Genomic DNA, 19,425 nt, shown 5'->3' with positions numbered 1-19,425 from the left:
TAGCACTTTTCCAAAGAAAATGCATCTCACTAAGTTGAGGTCAAGAACTTTATTTTTTGCTCAGGTGAAATTATGCCTGTGCTCATTAGAGGTCTCACTTGAAGAAGGAAATACAGGGTCAAGCCAATCAATTTGAGAACTAAACTAAGTTTTCTTGCTAATTATGCTCTTCATTGATGTGAAGTTCTTGGCAGAACAGTTCCAACTGGACCTAAACTTGCTGAAAGTTCATTTTACTACCATTTTCCACAGAAATACTTGATTTCATTCATATTTTTTATTAATTGATTACAAAATCTTTTATGACAATTGGTTTTTGCCAAGTACGCTGCCATACTCAGACATTTTCAAGCAGTAACTCAAAAAATTAAATTCAACCTGTCAATTTTTCAAACCATATCCTCAGAAAATAGCATAAAAATATTTTCATCTACATTCTTGTTAGTCAAAGATAATCCTTCTATGGCACAGACCCAAATTCTACCCTCCTGAGCATACATGCCAATGAATAATTTGTTCAAATGTCAGTTGCAATTTTCAAAACTCTTTTCTTGCCTCTGAATCTTAAACATCTGTAACAAATACTTGTTTTGAGCGTGCTTTACATTCATGACACTTGACCTTTTGATGTGTGCACACAAAATTTAAGTTTCAAACACCACACAAGAAAGAAATCTGATCATTTCAGCAGTAGCCATCTGCAAGGTCCAATACCAAATATTAGTTCTGGGTTGCACAAAAGTCATGGGCTACAAATCTTTTTCTGGAACTCATAATTAGTTGCAATTTTCTGCTTACAAAAACACACTTCTCATGGAACATCTGGTCTCAAAAGCTTACCTTAACATCAGAAAAATTACTTAATATCTGGCTGGTGGTATGTATGTATATATGCACATATGCACACAGATTAAGTGTAACTACAGAATGTCCTCTGTGGGTGACTAGGACTAGAGATTTCTACGCCAGCAAAAAAAGCCTCTTAGCTCTGTAACCGTAAAAGAATATATCAAGAAATCTCAAACAACAGGAAAGTGTTTTCCAGTGTTCTTGCTGCCTTGTATCTAGTTATTGATATTAAATTTTAACACCTCACCAAGCACCTACCAAACACTTGAGTTTTTCACAAACAGGAATTTTTATTTGTGTGATCCTTAATACAAGTGAAGCACTGTTGAAATCAAAATGTGAACAAGGCTTTTGAAAAAACCAACAATCAAAACAAACTTGTAAGCATCTCTAGAATTAAAGAACCATGGTGATTAAAAGAAAAAAATCCCACAAGTTCAACATTAACATAACCAAGTACTTTTGGTTATGAGTTAGACATATGACAAAAATTAAGCCACTGCCTATTTCAGCTTCATTATCTCAGAAGTAAACCTTACCTGAGCCTGTGAAAACAGCCTAATGCACAAATTATTCTGAGCAACTAAAAGAAAAAAAAAAAATCCCTGAAGACCCTTACATACAAGAAGTCTTCCAAGTACACTCAAGAAAGCAGTATAATTTCTAAAGGTAAAAACTACTTAGACTATAGGATCTTCAGCACATTCCTTCAACAATAGCAATACAACTTTTGAAAAATGCCCAATGCTGAGCTGTGCCACATACAACTGACTCAAGCAACCAGCACTGCCTCTTGGGAGACAGAAGCTGGCAGCACATAGGATGCTATATCGCTCTTGAAACCCATTTCTTCTCTAGGCATAGGAAAAATCTGACAGAGCACTATTAACTTGCTTTCACATCTGCAAGAACACAGCTACAGCTAATAAAGAGTTTAAATATAAGCATAAAGATATTAACCATGACAAGAAGAAAAATATTCAACGCTCAGAAAATAAAAGGGATCCCCAACTTCACATGTCAGATTCTTCAGAAGACTTTCAAGAAAGTGACCTATAGAAGGTCTTATTCTCATGAACATCACAATGTTGGAAAAGCATTCATCACATTTCTTACCTGAGCTCCATCCTTTAGCTTCAAGATGCATTCCATAGTATTGATAGTGATGACAACCGGTTCTGATCCCAATTTCGTCCATGGCACATGAATCCGAAGTTCATGAATATGGCCACTTAAGAAAGTAAATGGCAGTTTCAGTTCCTAACAACAACACAGAATGCAGAATTAACTACTGAATCATCAAAATTCCAGACATATTTGTAACTCAAAATAGTAATGCTCTATCACAAAAGTCAAAAGTTATTCTCCCTCCCCTAATCAGCAGCGTGCCACAGGACTTGACATTTGCCTTTATAATCACTTGCACGGTTATGTCACAATTAGTCTGTTCATAGGAGACATTCAGATTATCATGTCCTTCATAATAAAACGTAGTTTACAAACACCTCTCTCTCACATGAAGCTACTTCAAAGTGTTTTACTATTCAAGGTACAAGTAAAAACAAACAAGGTGAGGGTAAATACTGGAACTGATACGCAACAAGTATTATGGTGAAGAGCACAAATTTGGAATCAAACATTGACAATGCCACAGCAAGGCAATTTCTTTCAAAATATTTTAGTGTTTAAGAGTTTTAAGAGCTCAGTTCCCTTAAGACTGGCCCATTGTTGCCCCTTTCACATCAAACTGCTTAATAAATAAGAAGTTATTAAATTTTTCATTGGCAAAACCAGCCTCCTGCACAGCAAGGTCTAATGTAGATGTCTCACTGGTTTAAAAACTTGTGCAAGTCAGTCCAAAGATTCTAACAATTGCCTGGGAACTCCATCCAGCACAGGTAACAACTCTGCAGGACAGCCTCGGGGAACCAGTTGCTGCTTGCAGCAATTCTGAAGGAAATAAGGTGCTACAGTTTACATTTAAAGTACCCAACTAAGTAAATTGGTGTATATTCAATATAAAGTGTACAAAGTGTTGCAATTTCCCAGCAGCTTCAGGGGCTCTCCTGCAAAAAATGAGTTCAACACTTAACCAACAGAAGGGTCAAACTAGAGACCTGGTCCCAGGACTAGCAACCAAGATCTGGAATAATGAAAACAATTGTTTACTGTAAAATAAAGAATCAATATTTGATATATTAGAACTTTAAGTCAGCATTCTCGATACTAAGTATTCTACTGCTCAGGTTACAGGGATGCTTCATCTTTTCACCTTTCTAATCTTATATTCTGATATTTTTTACAATCAAGTTTGAAACTTTAAATGGAGAAAAAATAACACATCTTCAGGTTCCTTATAGCCTGGTGTTTTCATCATCATCTTAGATGCTGGGAACTACAGGTATAATACGTTCTCAGGTTGAGAAATAAGTGAATCCAAGCAGGGAAGCCATTTTGGCAAACCTACAATGACCATAAAGTACAACTGCTTGACCAATTCAGAGCTGACTAGAAGTCAAAAGAGGTTATTAAGGGCATTCTCCAAATGCCTATTACACACTGATAGGCTTGGGACATCCACCTCCTGTAGGAAGCCTGTTCCAGTGTTTGACCAGCCTCAGTAAAGAAATGCTTCCTAATGGCCTGTCTAAGGCCCCTGTGGTACAGCTCTGAACCATTCCCACTTGTCCTATCCCTGAATACTGGGGAAGAGCTCAGCATCTCCTTCTCCACGTCCCCTCCTCAGGAAGCTGTAGAGAGCTGTGAGGTGACCCCTCAGCTTCCTTTTCTCCAAATGAAACAACCCAAAGTTCTCAGTCCCTTCAAACAGGACATCGCCTCCGGCCCTTTCATCACCTTTGTTGCCCTCCTCTGGACACGTTCTCATCCTTTCCCCTCATTCTTCAGCTGTGGGCCCCAGAGCAGCACACAGAGCTCAAGGTGAGGCTGCACCAAGGCTGTACAGTGTAGTCACCTCTGTGACCACCTGGTGAGGCCGAGTTTGATGCTCCCCAGAAGGGGTTTGTCCTCTGGGCTGCCAGGGTGCATTGCTGGCTCCTACTGAGCCTGCTGCTGACCAGCACACAGAGATTCTTTACTGTATTTTGGTAAACTCAGGAACATGAACCTTTGTTCAGAGGATTCCAGAATTATCCTGGCAAACCAGGGCTTAAGCACCTTTGCCCCTTGGATCAGTTTAGGTACATACATCTTATTCAACTCAGAATTCCTGTCAATGAACAGGTGTCACACAGAAAAAGTCCATGAAACTCAGAAACCAAGCAGGAAAGTTGCTAGGGAATTTCAGACAAACATCTACCAGTGGATCCAGAAAGCCTCTCTTCTTGCACTGCTTGACCCTAGAGCTATCCCTGCTGTACAGAACTTCAATATGAATAAAATTTGATGACAAGGGCATTTTGCATTTACTACTTGGTATGCATTACAAAGTCTTAAAGTATGCATACGCAATATTTCTGTGAAGCTAGCTAACGTAATTTTTTGCCTAAATATAATGAAATAAATAAATTTATCAGTAATAAATTAATGAATAATTTATATATAATCAAGTCTTAGTGATATGTTTTGAAAGCCCCCCTAAAAAGTTTTTATTTTCTTAAGTAGTTACCATATTCTAAGTTCAGAGTTGAAATAATCACCATTTACACCTGTGAGAGGTTTGCATCTTGAGACAGTCTTCGAGATGACTAGAGGCAAGTCAACTATTCTAACCAATACCTACACCATCACAGCAACAACAGCTGCTAAGAGGACAATTTTAGGGAACACTTTCCCCCATTCTCCTAACCCTTTCTACTGGTATTATGAAAAAGTTTATCCCGTATCCAGGAGCTAAGAGTACTGCATATTCACTGCTGACAAAATTCAGAAGAGGAAACTACACAAAATTATAGCTCTACTTTTTTGCCAAGTACAGCTTTCAGTTTGTAAATCGGTTTTTGGGCCTTAATGAGTACTGATTAATGAAGTTTAAAAGAAACACACCCATCTCATCCTAAAAAAACTCGTCTCCTTCTTCAGCCATGCTTACACAAAGTCCCATCTAATTTCAAGTCCCCATTCTAAGACAGTTTCAGACTTCCTCACTAAAAGTTCAAAGAAAATGGTTAATTTGTTTTTACAAACTGTTTTTTCTTCATCTCATTCACTACTACAGTTCAGGATTTTAGCGAAAAGCCTCTCCTAAAAATTCAGCCCTAGGCTCACAAGCAACACAAACAAAATTTTCATCCAGACAGTTTTAGTTAAGACACTGAAAAGCAAATATTGGGCTGTTTAGCTACAGATCTTGCTACATGATTAATCATACAATAAATTAAGTAATGTCTTTTGTCCCAGAGGTTTTTTTGGGGGGAAGATTGAGGACACGCACGAAGTGTGGCACAGAAATAAATTATAAAAAAACATGCAATCTAAAAATACATTACAACATAAGAGACAGTGCTTTCAGAGATCAAGGCACCAAACTACCACTGTGAACAATAATAGAAACAAGTTCTCATTCTGGACTTGTAGATGCATAAGTTTTTGTCACTCATCAATACCACAATGTCTATTTAGATCCTGACTTGTCTTTGTTTCAAAAGGCATTTTAGAATAGCTGGTTTTCCACTATTTGCTGGATTGATTTAACACATTCTCACTTCTGTCTAGTTAACTGAAACATATTGAAAGAAACAGAAGAAGGAATTATTTCAAAATAAAGGTGGTAAAAGCAAATGCACAACATATTTAGAAGATAGTTCTTTTTCAAAGGAAATTCAGACATAAATGTTGTCTGACATTAAGGAAACCCACTGTCCTGGTTATAGCTAGGGCAATTAGAATAAAGCAGTGTAGAGAAATTTTTGTTGCTCTATTCAGTAGACAATACAAATGTGTGCCAAATTAAGCAACTTGTTTATAACACAACATAACAAAGAATATTTTTATTCCTCCCTGTTTCCTGTGCAATCTCTCTCCTTTCATTAAGTACTGCTTGAAATTCTTAATATTTCTTCTATACCCATTACTGATTAGACTTCCCATTTTAGATTTTCCATTTAATCATATAAATCCTTTACAAAAACATATATGACTAAAACCAAACTTCTGGGCTTGATCCATAAATAAGTGACTAACATGAAAGACTGCAGACTAGATGATCATAATTCCCCTTTGCCTAAAATCTACCCTTGCTCTAAAACACAAGACTATTCTAAAAGTTGGTGTGATAGGCAAGTACCTGTTCTCCACATCACTGTTAACTCAAAGACCTTTTCTTCCCAGTCAAGGCTACATTTCATAAGTAACCAGTGGCACATAACAGAGACTTAAAATAAGGATGTTTCAATGCCCCCATTTCCTTAAAATTATTTTAAGTACATTAGAATTTTTCATGTTTCCTTCTATACAAATTCTTTTGGATATGAAAGATCCACGCTATAATAAAATTCAATAATCTTTAGATCAACATGTCTTTTGTCTTCCAAAGACTACTTAATCTTTCCCTTCTGCATTTGCAGAACAGCTAAAAACTAATTATGGGAATACACACAAGCAGCAAGAAGAGATCATGATGTATGTTAACTTTTTGGCATCACTGTGTCAACACATATACTACACACAAGCTAGTTAACAAGTTCAGAGGTAGTTCTGTTACCTGGTGCTATGAGGACTTCACACAAAACTTGACGGTCAATTACTTAAAGCGCTTTTCCAAAAAACACTTTAAATATTAGTTTCAAAATTTTGTTAAAATTACTTCCCTGAAGTAGTTTTTGTGCAATGGGCATATTATACACAGATGGAAAATTTATTGGAATGTTTAGTCTTCTAGTAATTGAATCATTCAGGATAGGAAAAAATATGAAAATTTTATTAGATTTAATCTTCAGCTAAAGATTATAATAAAATCAACTAGCTATTCAGAAAGTGACACAATTATATACAAAAGCTACACTGTATCTAGAAGATTCAAGCCAAGTACAAACTAGTACTCAACTTTCACTACAGAACTGGTTTGTACAAAAAAAAAAGGGGGACAGAGAGAAGGACAGACCCTAAAGAGTAATTACAATGACATTAAGCTTAGTTTGATGACAGCATAAAACTTACATAAATATATGTAAAAAACATGCAAAGTATTTTCAGGTACTAAAACATTATTTTCACATCTGGTAAGTCTTCTGTGTCAACAACTGTATTTCATCTGATTTCAAGAGGTATTGGCTCCAACTTGGTCACAAAAATAAATTAAAATCTTCTCTAAGACAAACAGCAGTTTATGCTTTGCTCTCTTCTGTCCTTTGGGATTCTGTTTGGTGGCTCATCACAACACAACATGACATGGGAACACTAACATCAGCTAAAGTGCATGGAGCAGGAAGCACATAATTGTTCCCAAATCTGTTATAAAGCGCTTCATCCTGGCAGCTTGGCACCCATGCTAACACTCCCAAAAAGCCATGTGCAACTGCACAGAAGATGGAATTCTCTGGAAATATTTAAGGCTCTAGACAAATACACCCAGGATAGGTGGATTTGTATCTAAGAACCTGAAGCATGAAATTAAAGCTGTGTTCATGTCAGATAAGGATCAAGGAACCAGGTTGGGGATTGGAACCCAGGACAAAACAGTGTTACAACAGCAGAGCGGTTAAGGGGACTAACTTTGTGTATCATGAATCCATCAGGGGAGAGAACCCAACTAAAATGATATATACTGGTAATTTTAGAGACCAGCTTTTCAAGGGAGCTCCTTGGGCTTGGGGACTTTACATTATCATATACTGCTTACTGAAATAATTTTGCTGAGCAGAAAAAAAAAAAAAAAAAAAGAGAGAGACAGGAAAAGAGGAAAACACTCTAAATGTGGGCTCAGACAAGTTCCAAAGAACAATAAGAGCCAAACGAAGATAACTACACTTCACAAACACCCAGCCAAAAAATAATCTAAAAACAATGAAACAATGAATCTAAGCTAAATTTTACATCCATCACATATTCACATCCCCATTCAAATGAGCATGGGTACATATGGCAATATTTGCCACAAGAGCCATGACATTATCAGGTTGAGCTGGATATTTAGGAACACAGTTCATAGACAAAGATGAAGGAAGGGGTCACCTACCAGCAAACTGCAACTACTGGAAAGGGAACACCACCAATGACAGCAGCAAAATTCTTACAGTGTCAGGTAACATAGCAAGTTTGATATATCCATCCCAAGTCATCATTTGTTATTAGGACAAACTTGCTCTCTGCACAGCACAGCACAGCACTGAAACAGCTTACCCAGAGAGGAGCTTCCCACAAGACAGATTTCAAGAACCAGCTCAAGTAAAACACAAACTGGTCTGACAATGCTGGCAACAGCCCTGCTCAGAACAGGAGGTTGGACCAGATGACCTCCAGAACACCCTTGTGATCAACCTTTCTTTGTACATATACATTTTAAAAGGCTGGCAGGGGAACACATCCTACAGAACATCAACTGTATGGACAGCATGCATCAATTAACAGACTTAAGAGTAAATACAGAGACTATGAAATACTTCAAGGAATACAAGTAATGTTCTTTAAAAAGCAGAAAACAGGACAAGATCTCTTCTAAGATTGTCTCTTCTCCCAGAACAGGATCAAGGTTCTTAATAAACCATACGTATTTTTTTCACATTTTAAAAGATGTTCCTAATAGACATGCAGTCACCCCAGCCTATTCCAATGCCTCATAATCTGACACATAAGATTTCCATTTATGTCTAACCTAAGTCTCTCAACATGTAATTTATTCAATTGCTTCTTGTCAGATTCAAGTAATTCTTGCCCTATCTTGTCTCACCTTATTTTAGTTAATATCAAAAACACATTCCCCATGTATTTGATTCTTCTTTCAAGGGATGTATTGTCTAAATTTCCCATTCTTTCCTGCTTTTCTCTCAGCTCCTTCACTTGGTTGGACTACATCTGGCCACAGGACTCGAGCTAAGCCCTGCTACACCATTCACAACAGAAAGCAGCATTATCGGTCTCACACACTCAAGCTGTCAACCAGATAAGCATAAAAGGAAACCATCCCTGTGCTAAGGCTTTACCACTGCATATTGACAGCAGGCTCCAAATGCTGTATCTAGTGTTTTACTGGGTCAACCGTGTTGTTTTAAAGCTAAGTTTTACTGAGTCTTTGATTTAATCCACAGAAACCAGATGCTCAAATCTATTCCTCAATTGCTCTTAAGTTTAGATACCACTGGAAAGATGAAATCTGAAGTTAGAAAACAATACAAAGAGCACAAATGGGTATGCATAATCAAAAAGAGATCCCATTTCACTTTGTGACCTTTCAATTTAGTTACTATATGCAATTATACTGGAAAAGCAATTCAATTAATGTTCCCACTGTAAACAATAGTTACTGAAAGAAACATGTCCACAAAAAAGCCTCTCTTCACACTCCATAACTTACAGAATGTGTAAAGAATTACCATTCATTGCTAAACAAATGGCATGAAATTAAAGCAAGAATAACTAAATGCAGAGGGAAAAAAAATACTTGCATAAGAAGGAAACCAGCAAGCACTAAGTTATGACCTAGCTGCGCAGACCAACCTAAAATAATTCAGCCAACTTCTTTTAAATCAAAGACATGTACATTAACTGCTATAAACATAACATACCTGTTCAAGTACATCCAACTTTAATTCAAGTTTACTAAGCACAACATCTCCTCCCCAGAGTGACAACTGCAGATCTGAAGGCTTCAAGTTCTTTATGTAGCGATTCACATAACTCATCAAAATAGGGGTTACATAGGACTCCAGCATTCTGGAAGATCTCTGTATTACAGGTCAAGCACTAGGAAAAGAGGACAAGAACATGAGATATTAGTTAGATATCTCCAGTCGCATTTTCAATAACACAACACTCCCATTGTTTGAATGCATGAAAATAATTCTAAACATCATTTATAGTCCGAGTTTCATAGAGTTACACACAAAGATAAAATGTATAGAAAGATGCAAGCACATCTATTTTTATTTAGAAGTTTCCAGGTTACACACACACATATATATATGTATGCACGTGCATATATATGTGTGACTGTGTGTATGTATATATACACATATGAACTAGAAACTGGCTTGTTCAAAAGAAAAGCCAACTAAATAAATGAAGAAACAGAAAAGGTGAGCGAGCAGTCCACCGTACTTTCACATAGCATTTAAGTGACAGGAAAACTCCTTTTTGGAGTCATCAAAAGGATAAACCTTGATAAGACCAAGAAATGGTAACTCCTAACCGAGAAGAGTCCGCAGTAAACTATCGCCTTAGACGCACCTCACCGGTCCCAGCACCGTGTACAAGGCAACCCCGCCAGTTTCGTGCCAGCCTGAACTCCAAGAAACCAACATCCCTCGTGAACTGAGCTGAGGTTACGTTCAGGTCTGCCATCACTCCCATCGCTCCCCACATCCTTTCCCAAACCCTTGCCGACCTGAGGAGACCCTTCCCCGCCCCGTCACCGCCGCGGCTTTACCTAGATACCTTCACAAACCGGGGAGTCCCGCACCCGTACCTTCCGGACACATCCTCTCGCACGTCCCTCCCGCGGGCCCACGCCCCCTCAGGGCCCCTTTACCTGGCCCTGCACAGCGCCCCGAGGTTCCGCGCCCACCCCGGGCCGGCCGGGCCGCGGGAGCGCCGCGCACGCAGCGCCTCGGGCAGCGCCTCCCGCCCCGGCTCCACCGCTCGGGCGCTTCCGGGTTTCCCGGCGCATGCGCGCTCCTCCGCCGGCCCTCGGCCGGAAGCGTTTGGCGCGAGCGTGGGGCGGGGCCAGGCGGGGGCTCTGAGGCGGAGGAGGTCACGTGCCTATGGGGTGCGGGGTTTCCCCGCCCGGCGTGCCCGTGAGGGTGGGGAGGGGGGGTGCGCGGGCGCGCGAGCCGTGGGACGGGGTCGCAGGGAATGAGGGAGGTTGGAGAGCGCCTCGGAGGTCATCGCGTCCAACCTGTGACCGAGGGGAACCATGTCAGTTATACCATGGTACTGAGTGTGCAGTCTTTACTTAAATATCCCCAGGGACTATGACTGCCAACTCCCTGGGAAGTTCATTCTAGTGTCTAATAACCCTTTATGTGAAGAAATTCCTCCTAACGTCCAACCTGAACATCCTCTGTCACAGGTTGAGTCTATATCCTCATGTTCTCTCTTTTTTTTCTTTTTTTTTTTCTGGGAAGAGGCTCCAATTCCCTGCTGGCTACACTCTCCTTCCAGGCACTTGTAGGCAGCGATGAAATCACCCCTGAGCCTCCTCCCGGCTAACCCCGGCTCCCTTAGCTGCTCCTCATAGGACTCATCCTCCAGACCTTTCAACAGCTCCAGTGCCTTTCCCTGGACTCTGTGCAGCACCTCAATGTCCTTCTGGACCTGAGGAGCCCAGAACTGCACACAGCCCTTGGCACGGTCTCCTCTCAGGGCAGAGTGGGCCGGCTGCCCCCAGGGGTGTGTGGGCAGCTTGGGCACGGCGGGCACTGACCTGGAGCCCTGTGAACCCCTCAGATGTGCCACTGCCTCAAACAGTCCCCTCTCCAAAGTTTGGTTCATGTTGTTATAATTGACAAATGGCCATGCGGGGCAAACCCCAGTGGTGTCAAACACTTGTTCCCACTCTGCTTAATAAAGGTATGCATTTCCTGGCTTGGTTCAGAGCAAGATCTTGCTTTGGTTGTCAATTTCACCATTTCAGATGTGAGAGGAGCTCCTAAAACCCAGGAATGCTCTTGATGTTCTGCATGGCCAAAGGCATCTCCAGCAGCTCCAACTCATTTTGGGGTTGCTTGTGACACCCAGAAGATGCCCTGGAAAGGTGAGTTAGTAGAATCCCTGCAGGCTGACGTATTGGCATGGTGATCTGGGAAGGAGCTGAGCTCATTTTTGTCAGGGATAAGTGCAGTATGCAGTGCATGTGGGAATGGCTTTGATGTAGATAAAGGCCTCTGATTTGAGTTTTAAAAGAGGGCCCGGGGTATCCCTCTTGAGTTACATATCCTTCCTGGAAAGTTGAAATCCCATTAATTTTATCTGCAGTGTTGTTATGTGGCTGGAAACAGAAAAGACAACACTATACAGCATTTGAGAAAGTGCATTTGAAGCTCAAGCAGCAAGTGCTTGGGTAGGAGCCTACCCCTATAGCAGTACATATATTGAAATTTGGCTGAGCTAATAAAGGTCTGGAGGCTCCAAATCCTACTGGATTACCTGTCTGCTCTGCCTCTGGTATACACATGCTCAGTTAACCATGAATCAAACTTCATTTTGCATACACCATTGCCTCACTTGCTGTGCCATCTTAACTCATGAATCACAGCTCATAAGACAGTATTTCACCTCACAAAAAGTCAAAGCAGCTTGGATTGCTTTTCTTCTTACAGAGGTCACCACTCCCACAGCTCATACTTGAGTGTATGTTCGACCATTCTTCAGTACACGTGGCATGTTAACCTGTGGCTAACAGGTGGTAGCAGGCAGGTGAGGGACAGGAAAATTTTAGCAGTGTCAGTGGTCTTTAATGTTGTGTTTCTGACTACAATTTCTCTAGGACTAACAAGAACTTGAAGAATTCCTTTGTAGATCTGCTATACCTTTCTGTCCCTCTGCTAGAGTGGTAGGAGTGGTGAAATTTACTGGTAACATTTTCAGGAGTGTGCACTGCAAGCCAGCTCAGAGAAATAATCAATGCTAATGGAAACCATCTCATTTATAGCATAGCCTCCCCAGAGAGCTGCATTGACACAACAGAGGGATATGGCAACTCGTAAGTGTAATGTTGAAGCACACTCCAAGCCTGCATCAAAAGCCCTTATTTCAACAGAAAAATATTCCTCTGTTTCTTTGTCCATTATCTTACTACTTTTGAATGACATATCCAATCAGTGCTGGAATGTTTCTGAAAGTTCAGAATTAAAGACAACACCCTATTTTGGTGAAAAATCAGTAAACGAGAAGAAGAGTAGGGGAAAAACATAGTTCTCCTGGCAGCTGCCTGGCAGACCTACCAGCTGAGAACAGCTCTGTAATTTTCCTGGCAGTTATTAGCATTTAATTATAACTACCTCCATCTCAGTTCTAGTTCTAGTATGTTGACACCCTGAATAATTTATTTCCTACAGTAGGAAAAAAAAGTAGAAAAAAAATGGAAGGGATCACCCAGGAATAAATCTTTGAAGGAAAGGAGATAAATAGGTGGCATGAAACAAGAATAGCTGGAGAGGGTTATAAAGGTCCCTGATGTACAGAGGGATGCACACTGAGTACATGGGGAATTTGCAGGTAGTAGGCAGTAATGAACTGTTGTGCAGTAATGAACTTGGCATACTACAGCAACAAGGGCATGTCTGTGAGAAATGTCAGCCCCTTGAGCTAGTCCAATTTATTCAGTATTTCAACACTTCAGTGAAACACACAGGATTAGGTATAATTAAAACTGCAAATCTAGTGGTATGTGAATCTTGTTCATTCATATAACTTGAGCAATTGTGAATCCCTGAAAAGCTAACAAAAGTAGATGCAGTTTACCTGGAGACTGAAAAAGTATACACAAAGCTTTTGGCCAGACATGAAAAAAATAACACTTCAAGGAGGTTCTCAGGAAATACATCTATCTGCAGAGTACTTTTTTTCTTGTCAAAAAAGTCTATCAGTGTATTTCTGGTTTCAGTGTTGTTGTTGCTATAGGCTGTTTTCTGTTTTCTGCAGCAGAAGTGGGATCAATGAAATACAAAATGGAGGGGGGAAATGGAGTTCATATAAAAATGAGGAAAATCTAGAAAAGGTAGAGGATGATAAAGCAACTGTTACAGAATTACTCAATCACAGACTGGTTGGGGTTGGAAGGCAGATCTGGAGATCACCCAGTCCAACCCCCCTGCTAAAGCAGGCTCACCTAGGGCAGGATGCACAGGATTGCATCAAGGACGGTTTATTTCTCCAGAGAAAGAGACTCCACAACCTCTCCTGTGCAGTCTGTTCCCAGGGTTCTCTGTCAACCTCAAAGTTCTTCTTTATGTTCTGTTGGAACTTCCTGTGCATCATTTTCTTCCTATTGCACTCACCTTACTGCTTGGGATCACTGGGAAGTGCCTGGCTCCATCCTCATGACACCCTTCCTTCAGATACTCACAGTATCTCTTCTCAGTCTTTCCTTCTACAGGCTAAACAGCCCCAGCTCTCTCAGCCTTTCCTCCAGACTCCTAAACAAATTCATAGCACTCCACTGGACCCTCTTATTGTATTTCTTCAGCTGGAGACCTCAGAATCGAACACAGCACTCCAGGCATGGCATCAACCAGGGCAAACTACCTGAGGCAGGAGTCAAGGGGCAAAACAAGGAAAACAGACATTTAAATAGATTTTAAAATGTTTGATGTGGGCAGTTTGCAGGACATAAGACAATCTGAAGTTTTTGACAAGAAGGGTTGAGAGACAGGCTGTGAGGATCTTCTTTTTTTTTGACTTGAATAGGATTTTTAGTCCTCCAACCTCCTTCACTGTGTCCTTCAGCTAATACTGGATGCTTTGACCAAGTTAATGAGGCAAACTGCTGTCCACATCTGTTCTGCTTCAGTGCCTCCAAATACAGCAGCATGGATATGAGCAACTGGTCCCAGAAGCCTTCAGTCTCTTCACGTGGCAGAAAACTTCCGTTTTATGATTCTTTAGAGCCCACAGAGGTGTCCTGTGGACAGCATGAGACTGACAGTGTGAAGGACTTTGTAATCATAAATTATCAATACTAAGAAAGATATTTCAGAAATACCTGTGAGGAAAATAAAAATTACTTAGCCTTCTTTCTCCCCTCCCATTCTAGGTGATAAAACATGGATTTGTTGATTTGTAACATTTCTTGTTGGTTCCTTTTTCGTTTTTTACTACAAATTATACTTGTAGCAAATTATGTAGTATATTAAAGATAGACATAAAATATGTGTATAAATGTGTTTATAATGTAATATATAAGAATAATGTATTATAAACACAGAAAGATTTGCCCTTTCTATTTTACTGGGAATTTCATTACCTCAAACTAAATTGACTAAAAATATGTATTTTCTAATATTTTTCAAACATTAAAAACCTACATAAACAAAAACAAACAATATAAATCAATGTGTTTTGCTATTAGAAGTAAATAAGTTATTAGTGATGTCATGTTATCTAATTATTAAATCATAGATAGCAATCAGAAACTGGGAAACAAAAATTGCCATGCCACTCTTATTCCTATAATAGCCCCCATGTTACTGTGGGGTTATTTTCAAGTTTACCCAAATGCACACAGATTTGAATTTTGAAAACATTAAAAGCAGTTTTCTTAAAAAGCATGCTTTGACTGTAATCTGAATTTTTGTTATTTTCTAAGTTTTAAGGTGCAAACAATTGTCTATCATAAGTTTTATCTGTTCTTCTATTCCATAAATTGTGCCTGAAAATCATAATGAAAGAGGTCTCAGCTGTAGTTTGGAAGCAATATTTTTTCCAAATGTTAAGGAAAATGGATTTGTGTCACCTTTAAAATAGAAAATTAGTATTCGAAAAAGATCAAAATACATTTATTATTTGTAACTATGATAATGAGCAAGAGTCTGCTGAAACAGTTACATTTACTCTAAGTAAAACAGAGAAGTATTAATTTAGCAATCAAAGGTCATGAATTTCTGGAAGCTTTTGATATGTAGTCCCAGCTCATTGCTGCCTCATCTGGCTTTTTTGGAAAATGCTTTCCCCAGCACTGCTAATCCCAGCAGCAGCTGGGGGCAATGCTCAAGGCAGTGGGGAGCAGGACACTTTTATGCAGATTTAGATGCTAACCCAGCTCAAGCTTCACCAGTCTTGCTTGATGTCTCCTCTGTGGGTGAGTGTTCACTCTGAGTTAACAGGGTGAGTGTCTGTCCAATCCCCTCTTCTCAAGGGTGAGCAATGGACTAACAGCCAACTTGGTTTGGTTGAGACAGCAATGATGTGCTCAAAACATAAGGATTTAGCTACAATAACTAGTGTTTTAAAATGTAGCCTGCATGCATAAATTCTTTGTACATATATTTGGTTGCTCTGGGAATTTTTAAACCTCAATAAAGAAGCAGTACTACATCTCCAGAGTGCATTGTCCTGAATTTCATTCACACAGGAATGAATGAAAGACAAGAAACCTGAATGTAACAGGCTGGAAATGCACATCTTAGTCTTCTAGGAGTATAACTTTCAGGTACATCTTGAGAGGCAAGCATGGCTGTCTAACCAGGAAAATTAAACCGGGAAACTGTGTTCCCGGTTTTTGTTGAATTGGTAACACGGGAAAACAGTTACCCACCTTGCAGTAGTGAAGTTTTAGGGTATATAGTGATATTTGACCTGCTCTGATATGCTTGAAGGGTTTATGTGTCCTTTGGGTAGAAAGTGGTATCTTTGACTTCTACACCTAATTATGAAATATATACAAAAAAGTCAGTCAAGAAGATGTTTTTTCTGGTTCCAATACAAGAAATATGTCTGACAATGTTAAACTGTATATATAGAGAAACATGTAACTTATTACCGCCTCTGGGTATGAGGAGATTTAAGCAATAAAAGTTTCTCACAGATTTTACTAGACTGTTGCTATACTGTTCATGCAAAATATGTATTTCTAGTGACAGCTTCTGGCATGCAGTCTTTTAAAATAGTCCTGCTTTTTGGGAGTTAAATAATCGCTTTTCTCTGGTATTTAAGTATTTATATTTATAAAAAAATTACAAGTCTGTGATTTTATATGTATTTGTACCTAAAAATTATTTTCAATAAATATGAAATGCATAAACATGCTATCAATATCTTTCAGATAAATATTTATACATATACTGCTATTATGACTTTTCCTCAGTAAAAAAATTTCTATATTATCAAAAGTTTAAGAGTAACCGACAGATTCTTTCTGTGTCATCGGTTGGTTCTTTAGGGGACAAAGATAAAAATGGCAAAGCTCAGGAGCCTTTTTGCTGGAACTATGGTAAAATCCAGCTCCTTTCATTAACAAAGTGAGTTTTTCAGTGGAACTGTAACTCTCTGTGACACCCTTTCTTTAGCTTGTCCTGCAGCTGTACTAAGAGCATTCCTGCAGAAAAGTCTGTTCTAAAGTTTCTTCATCATGTGAACAAAAATGATCTTAGATTTGATTTACATATTATAGAGCTGGTATTAATGAATCTCAGGCATGTTGGACAGCCACAAGAACCGCAAAGCCAAGAAAATATGTCAGCTCTGAAAAGTCACCCTTGGAACCTGAATGGCAGACCCAGCTCCATGTGAATTAAATTTTTACTATTTCAAGACTGATCACCTGGGTTTCTTGGATTTATAGATAAGTAAACATGGGTTGTAATACTGAAATCAATCTGTATAAATTGAAATCAGTCTGTGAAAGGTACAAAGGACTAAAGAGAAAAACAGATAATTGAGATACATGGATCTTTTATAAGAGATGGAGGCTTTTTTATCATTTCCAGAATTTTTAGTAATTTTTTAGCTCTTTGTCCTAGTGTATAACTTTCAGGCCTTAGATAGGCTAATTTTTTCCCCTCATAGAACTTATAGATGTTAGCATTAAATGATTTTCTGATGTATTTTGTCAGGAAATTAAGTAGCTGTTTCACACCTCTCCAAAAATCAATAGCTATAAAAGCTCTGCAAGGATCCCACTCTGATAGAATGCTCAGAATTGTCTCTGCCCCTGAAAAACAAGGTGTAGAGTCTATTCATCACACAGCAGTTTTGAGACATTTTTGGTTAGGTTGCAAATTTTGAGACTCTCTGGATTTATTTCTGCTTTTAAGCAAGTGCTTCTTTCTGCCTCAGCAGCCACTGTCAATTGCTTGCTTTCCATCTTTTTTTCTTTTTATTCATGTAATTTCCTACCCACATTTTAGATTCAGTGTTGCTAACAACAGTAACCTAAGTATTAATTGGAAGTTGCAGAAAGTCTCCCTTCAATCTTAAATTCACTGAGTAGGCAGGATTGCGTATCTTGCATTTCATTCCAAGGACGTAATTTTTCTTTTGTCAGTCCATTTTTTCTGAAACACACAATCAATTAATATTGATTTCTGGTGTGCTGTATCCCACATGCATTAAGGTGATGCAAAGAACTTCTTGCTGTACTTGGTATGCATTTTATATTGTCTGGTCATAATGCACAGAACAGGCCTTTTCAGATTACTATCCTTCATTTGTCCAGAGGATGATGGACGTGGTGGTCTTGATGCCATTTCAATTACATGATACACACCTATTATTTTCTCCATATGATCTAAAACCTGGAAGGATGGGAAGAGTGTTGACTCACTGCAGGTTATTAATGGTAGCCAAAATTTGAAAAGCTGTTTTATAAAGTGTGTAAATGTTTATAGCATGATTTCAGTGAGAAATGATTGCAATATTGTACAAGATACTGCAATAATTTTTATTAGCGATGGCTCTCACTCTTTTCTGAATCTTGCTTGATATTGGAAATGTTAAAGGTCTATGTGAGAAACAAAGTAAATACAATAAACACAATCTATCAGTAGTTTACATTTTTTACACGGGCTGCAAAAATAAAGCTTGCTTACATTTGGATACTGCATTTCTGATAGTTTATTTGAGATTCCCGTGGATATCTCATGACTAAGAAAAAATATCAGCAAGTCTGTAAGATGGAAAGAACTTCCGAAGTTAATTTTTAGATTTTATTTGAAATGCTGACACTACATGAATCACCTGCTTTGCAGAAATGGGTCCTGTTCTTTCATCCAGATGTTTTGTCATAAACTTTGTTGTGTTTTCAAACAAACACATGACATTTCTAGAAATGCAAATTAGGCCTAACAATTTAGTGTTCTAAGATATTCTCATATCAACAGAACACAGCTGGTGGTTTTAATTCTGGTCACAAATTTCATGGAAAAACTGAGTCATATTAGGCAATTTTCTCTTCATACCTCTGCTTTCTCTCATGTTTCACACAGTTTCTTTTTCAACAAGAAACAAATCTGTGTGAAAAGGAAGAAATAGTGGTGTTTCATAGGAGAGTGTATTTGCTTTTTTCAAACAAATTTGATACTGGTAAATGAATACTTCTTTTGGGGAAGATGGAAAAAATTCTCCTAGTAACCTAAATTTTCCTAAATGGCAAACTTCTGAAAGTGGGACAGCTGCTACTAATTAGCAAGACGAAGTTCATGTTCTCATCAGCTCATGTCTTGAGGTTCAACAGCCTCCTTTCTAAAGCGCTTGACAATTGCAGATCTGTACCATTTCTCTACAAAGTACCAACCTCCCCTTTGCATCCCTCCATTAAATTGTTTGAGTTTATCACAACAGAGGTGAAGGATTTAATTTTCAATTCTTTGCACTTCTTTCAAGCAGATTATCCATACTCTCTCTTCTGTATTATTCTTGCAGATACTTAGTCCCTTCTGTACTGGCAGACATGCAAATATCCATCCCAACACCAAGTATTTCACCCTGTGCATATTAACACCTAAGCAGTTGTTCATACATGGAGAC

General features: G+C 38.9%; 1 protein-coding gene across 1 annotated transcript in view; it reads right to left on the bottom strand.

The window, feature by feature from the left end:
- Positions 1-10,634, bottom strand: part of VPS13B (vacuolar protein sorting 13 homolog B) — a 429,974-nt gene extending 419,340 nt beyond the window's left edge. The window contains exons 1-3 of the mRNA XM_062490506.1: positions 10,399-10,634; positions 9,531-9,708; positions 1,966-2,109 (exon numbers count right to left, since the gene is read on the bottom strand). Coding sequence (XP_062346490.1) covers positions 1,966-2,109; positions 9,531-9,677 — 291 coding nt within the window. The 5' untranslated portion in view covers positions 9,678-9,708; positions 10,399-10,634. The remainder of the gene's footprint in view (positions 1-1,965; positions 2,110-9,530; positions 9,709-10,398) is intronic.
- Positions 10,635-19,425: the final 8,791 nt, after the last annotated feature.

The sequence above is a fragment of the Cinclus cinclus genome, chromosome 1 (genome assembly GCF_963662255.1).
Source record: "Cinclus cinclus chromosome 1, bCinCin1.1, whole genome shotgun sequence".
Classification (NCBI taxonomy): Eukaryota; Metazoa; Chordata; class Aves; order Passeriformes; family Cinclidae; genus Cinclus; species Cinclus cinclus.
The sequence above is the reverse complement of the archived record's forward strand: the minus strand, read 5'-3'. Positions and strand labels throughout refer to the sequence as shown.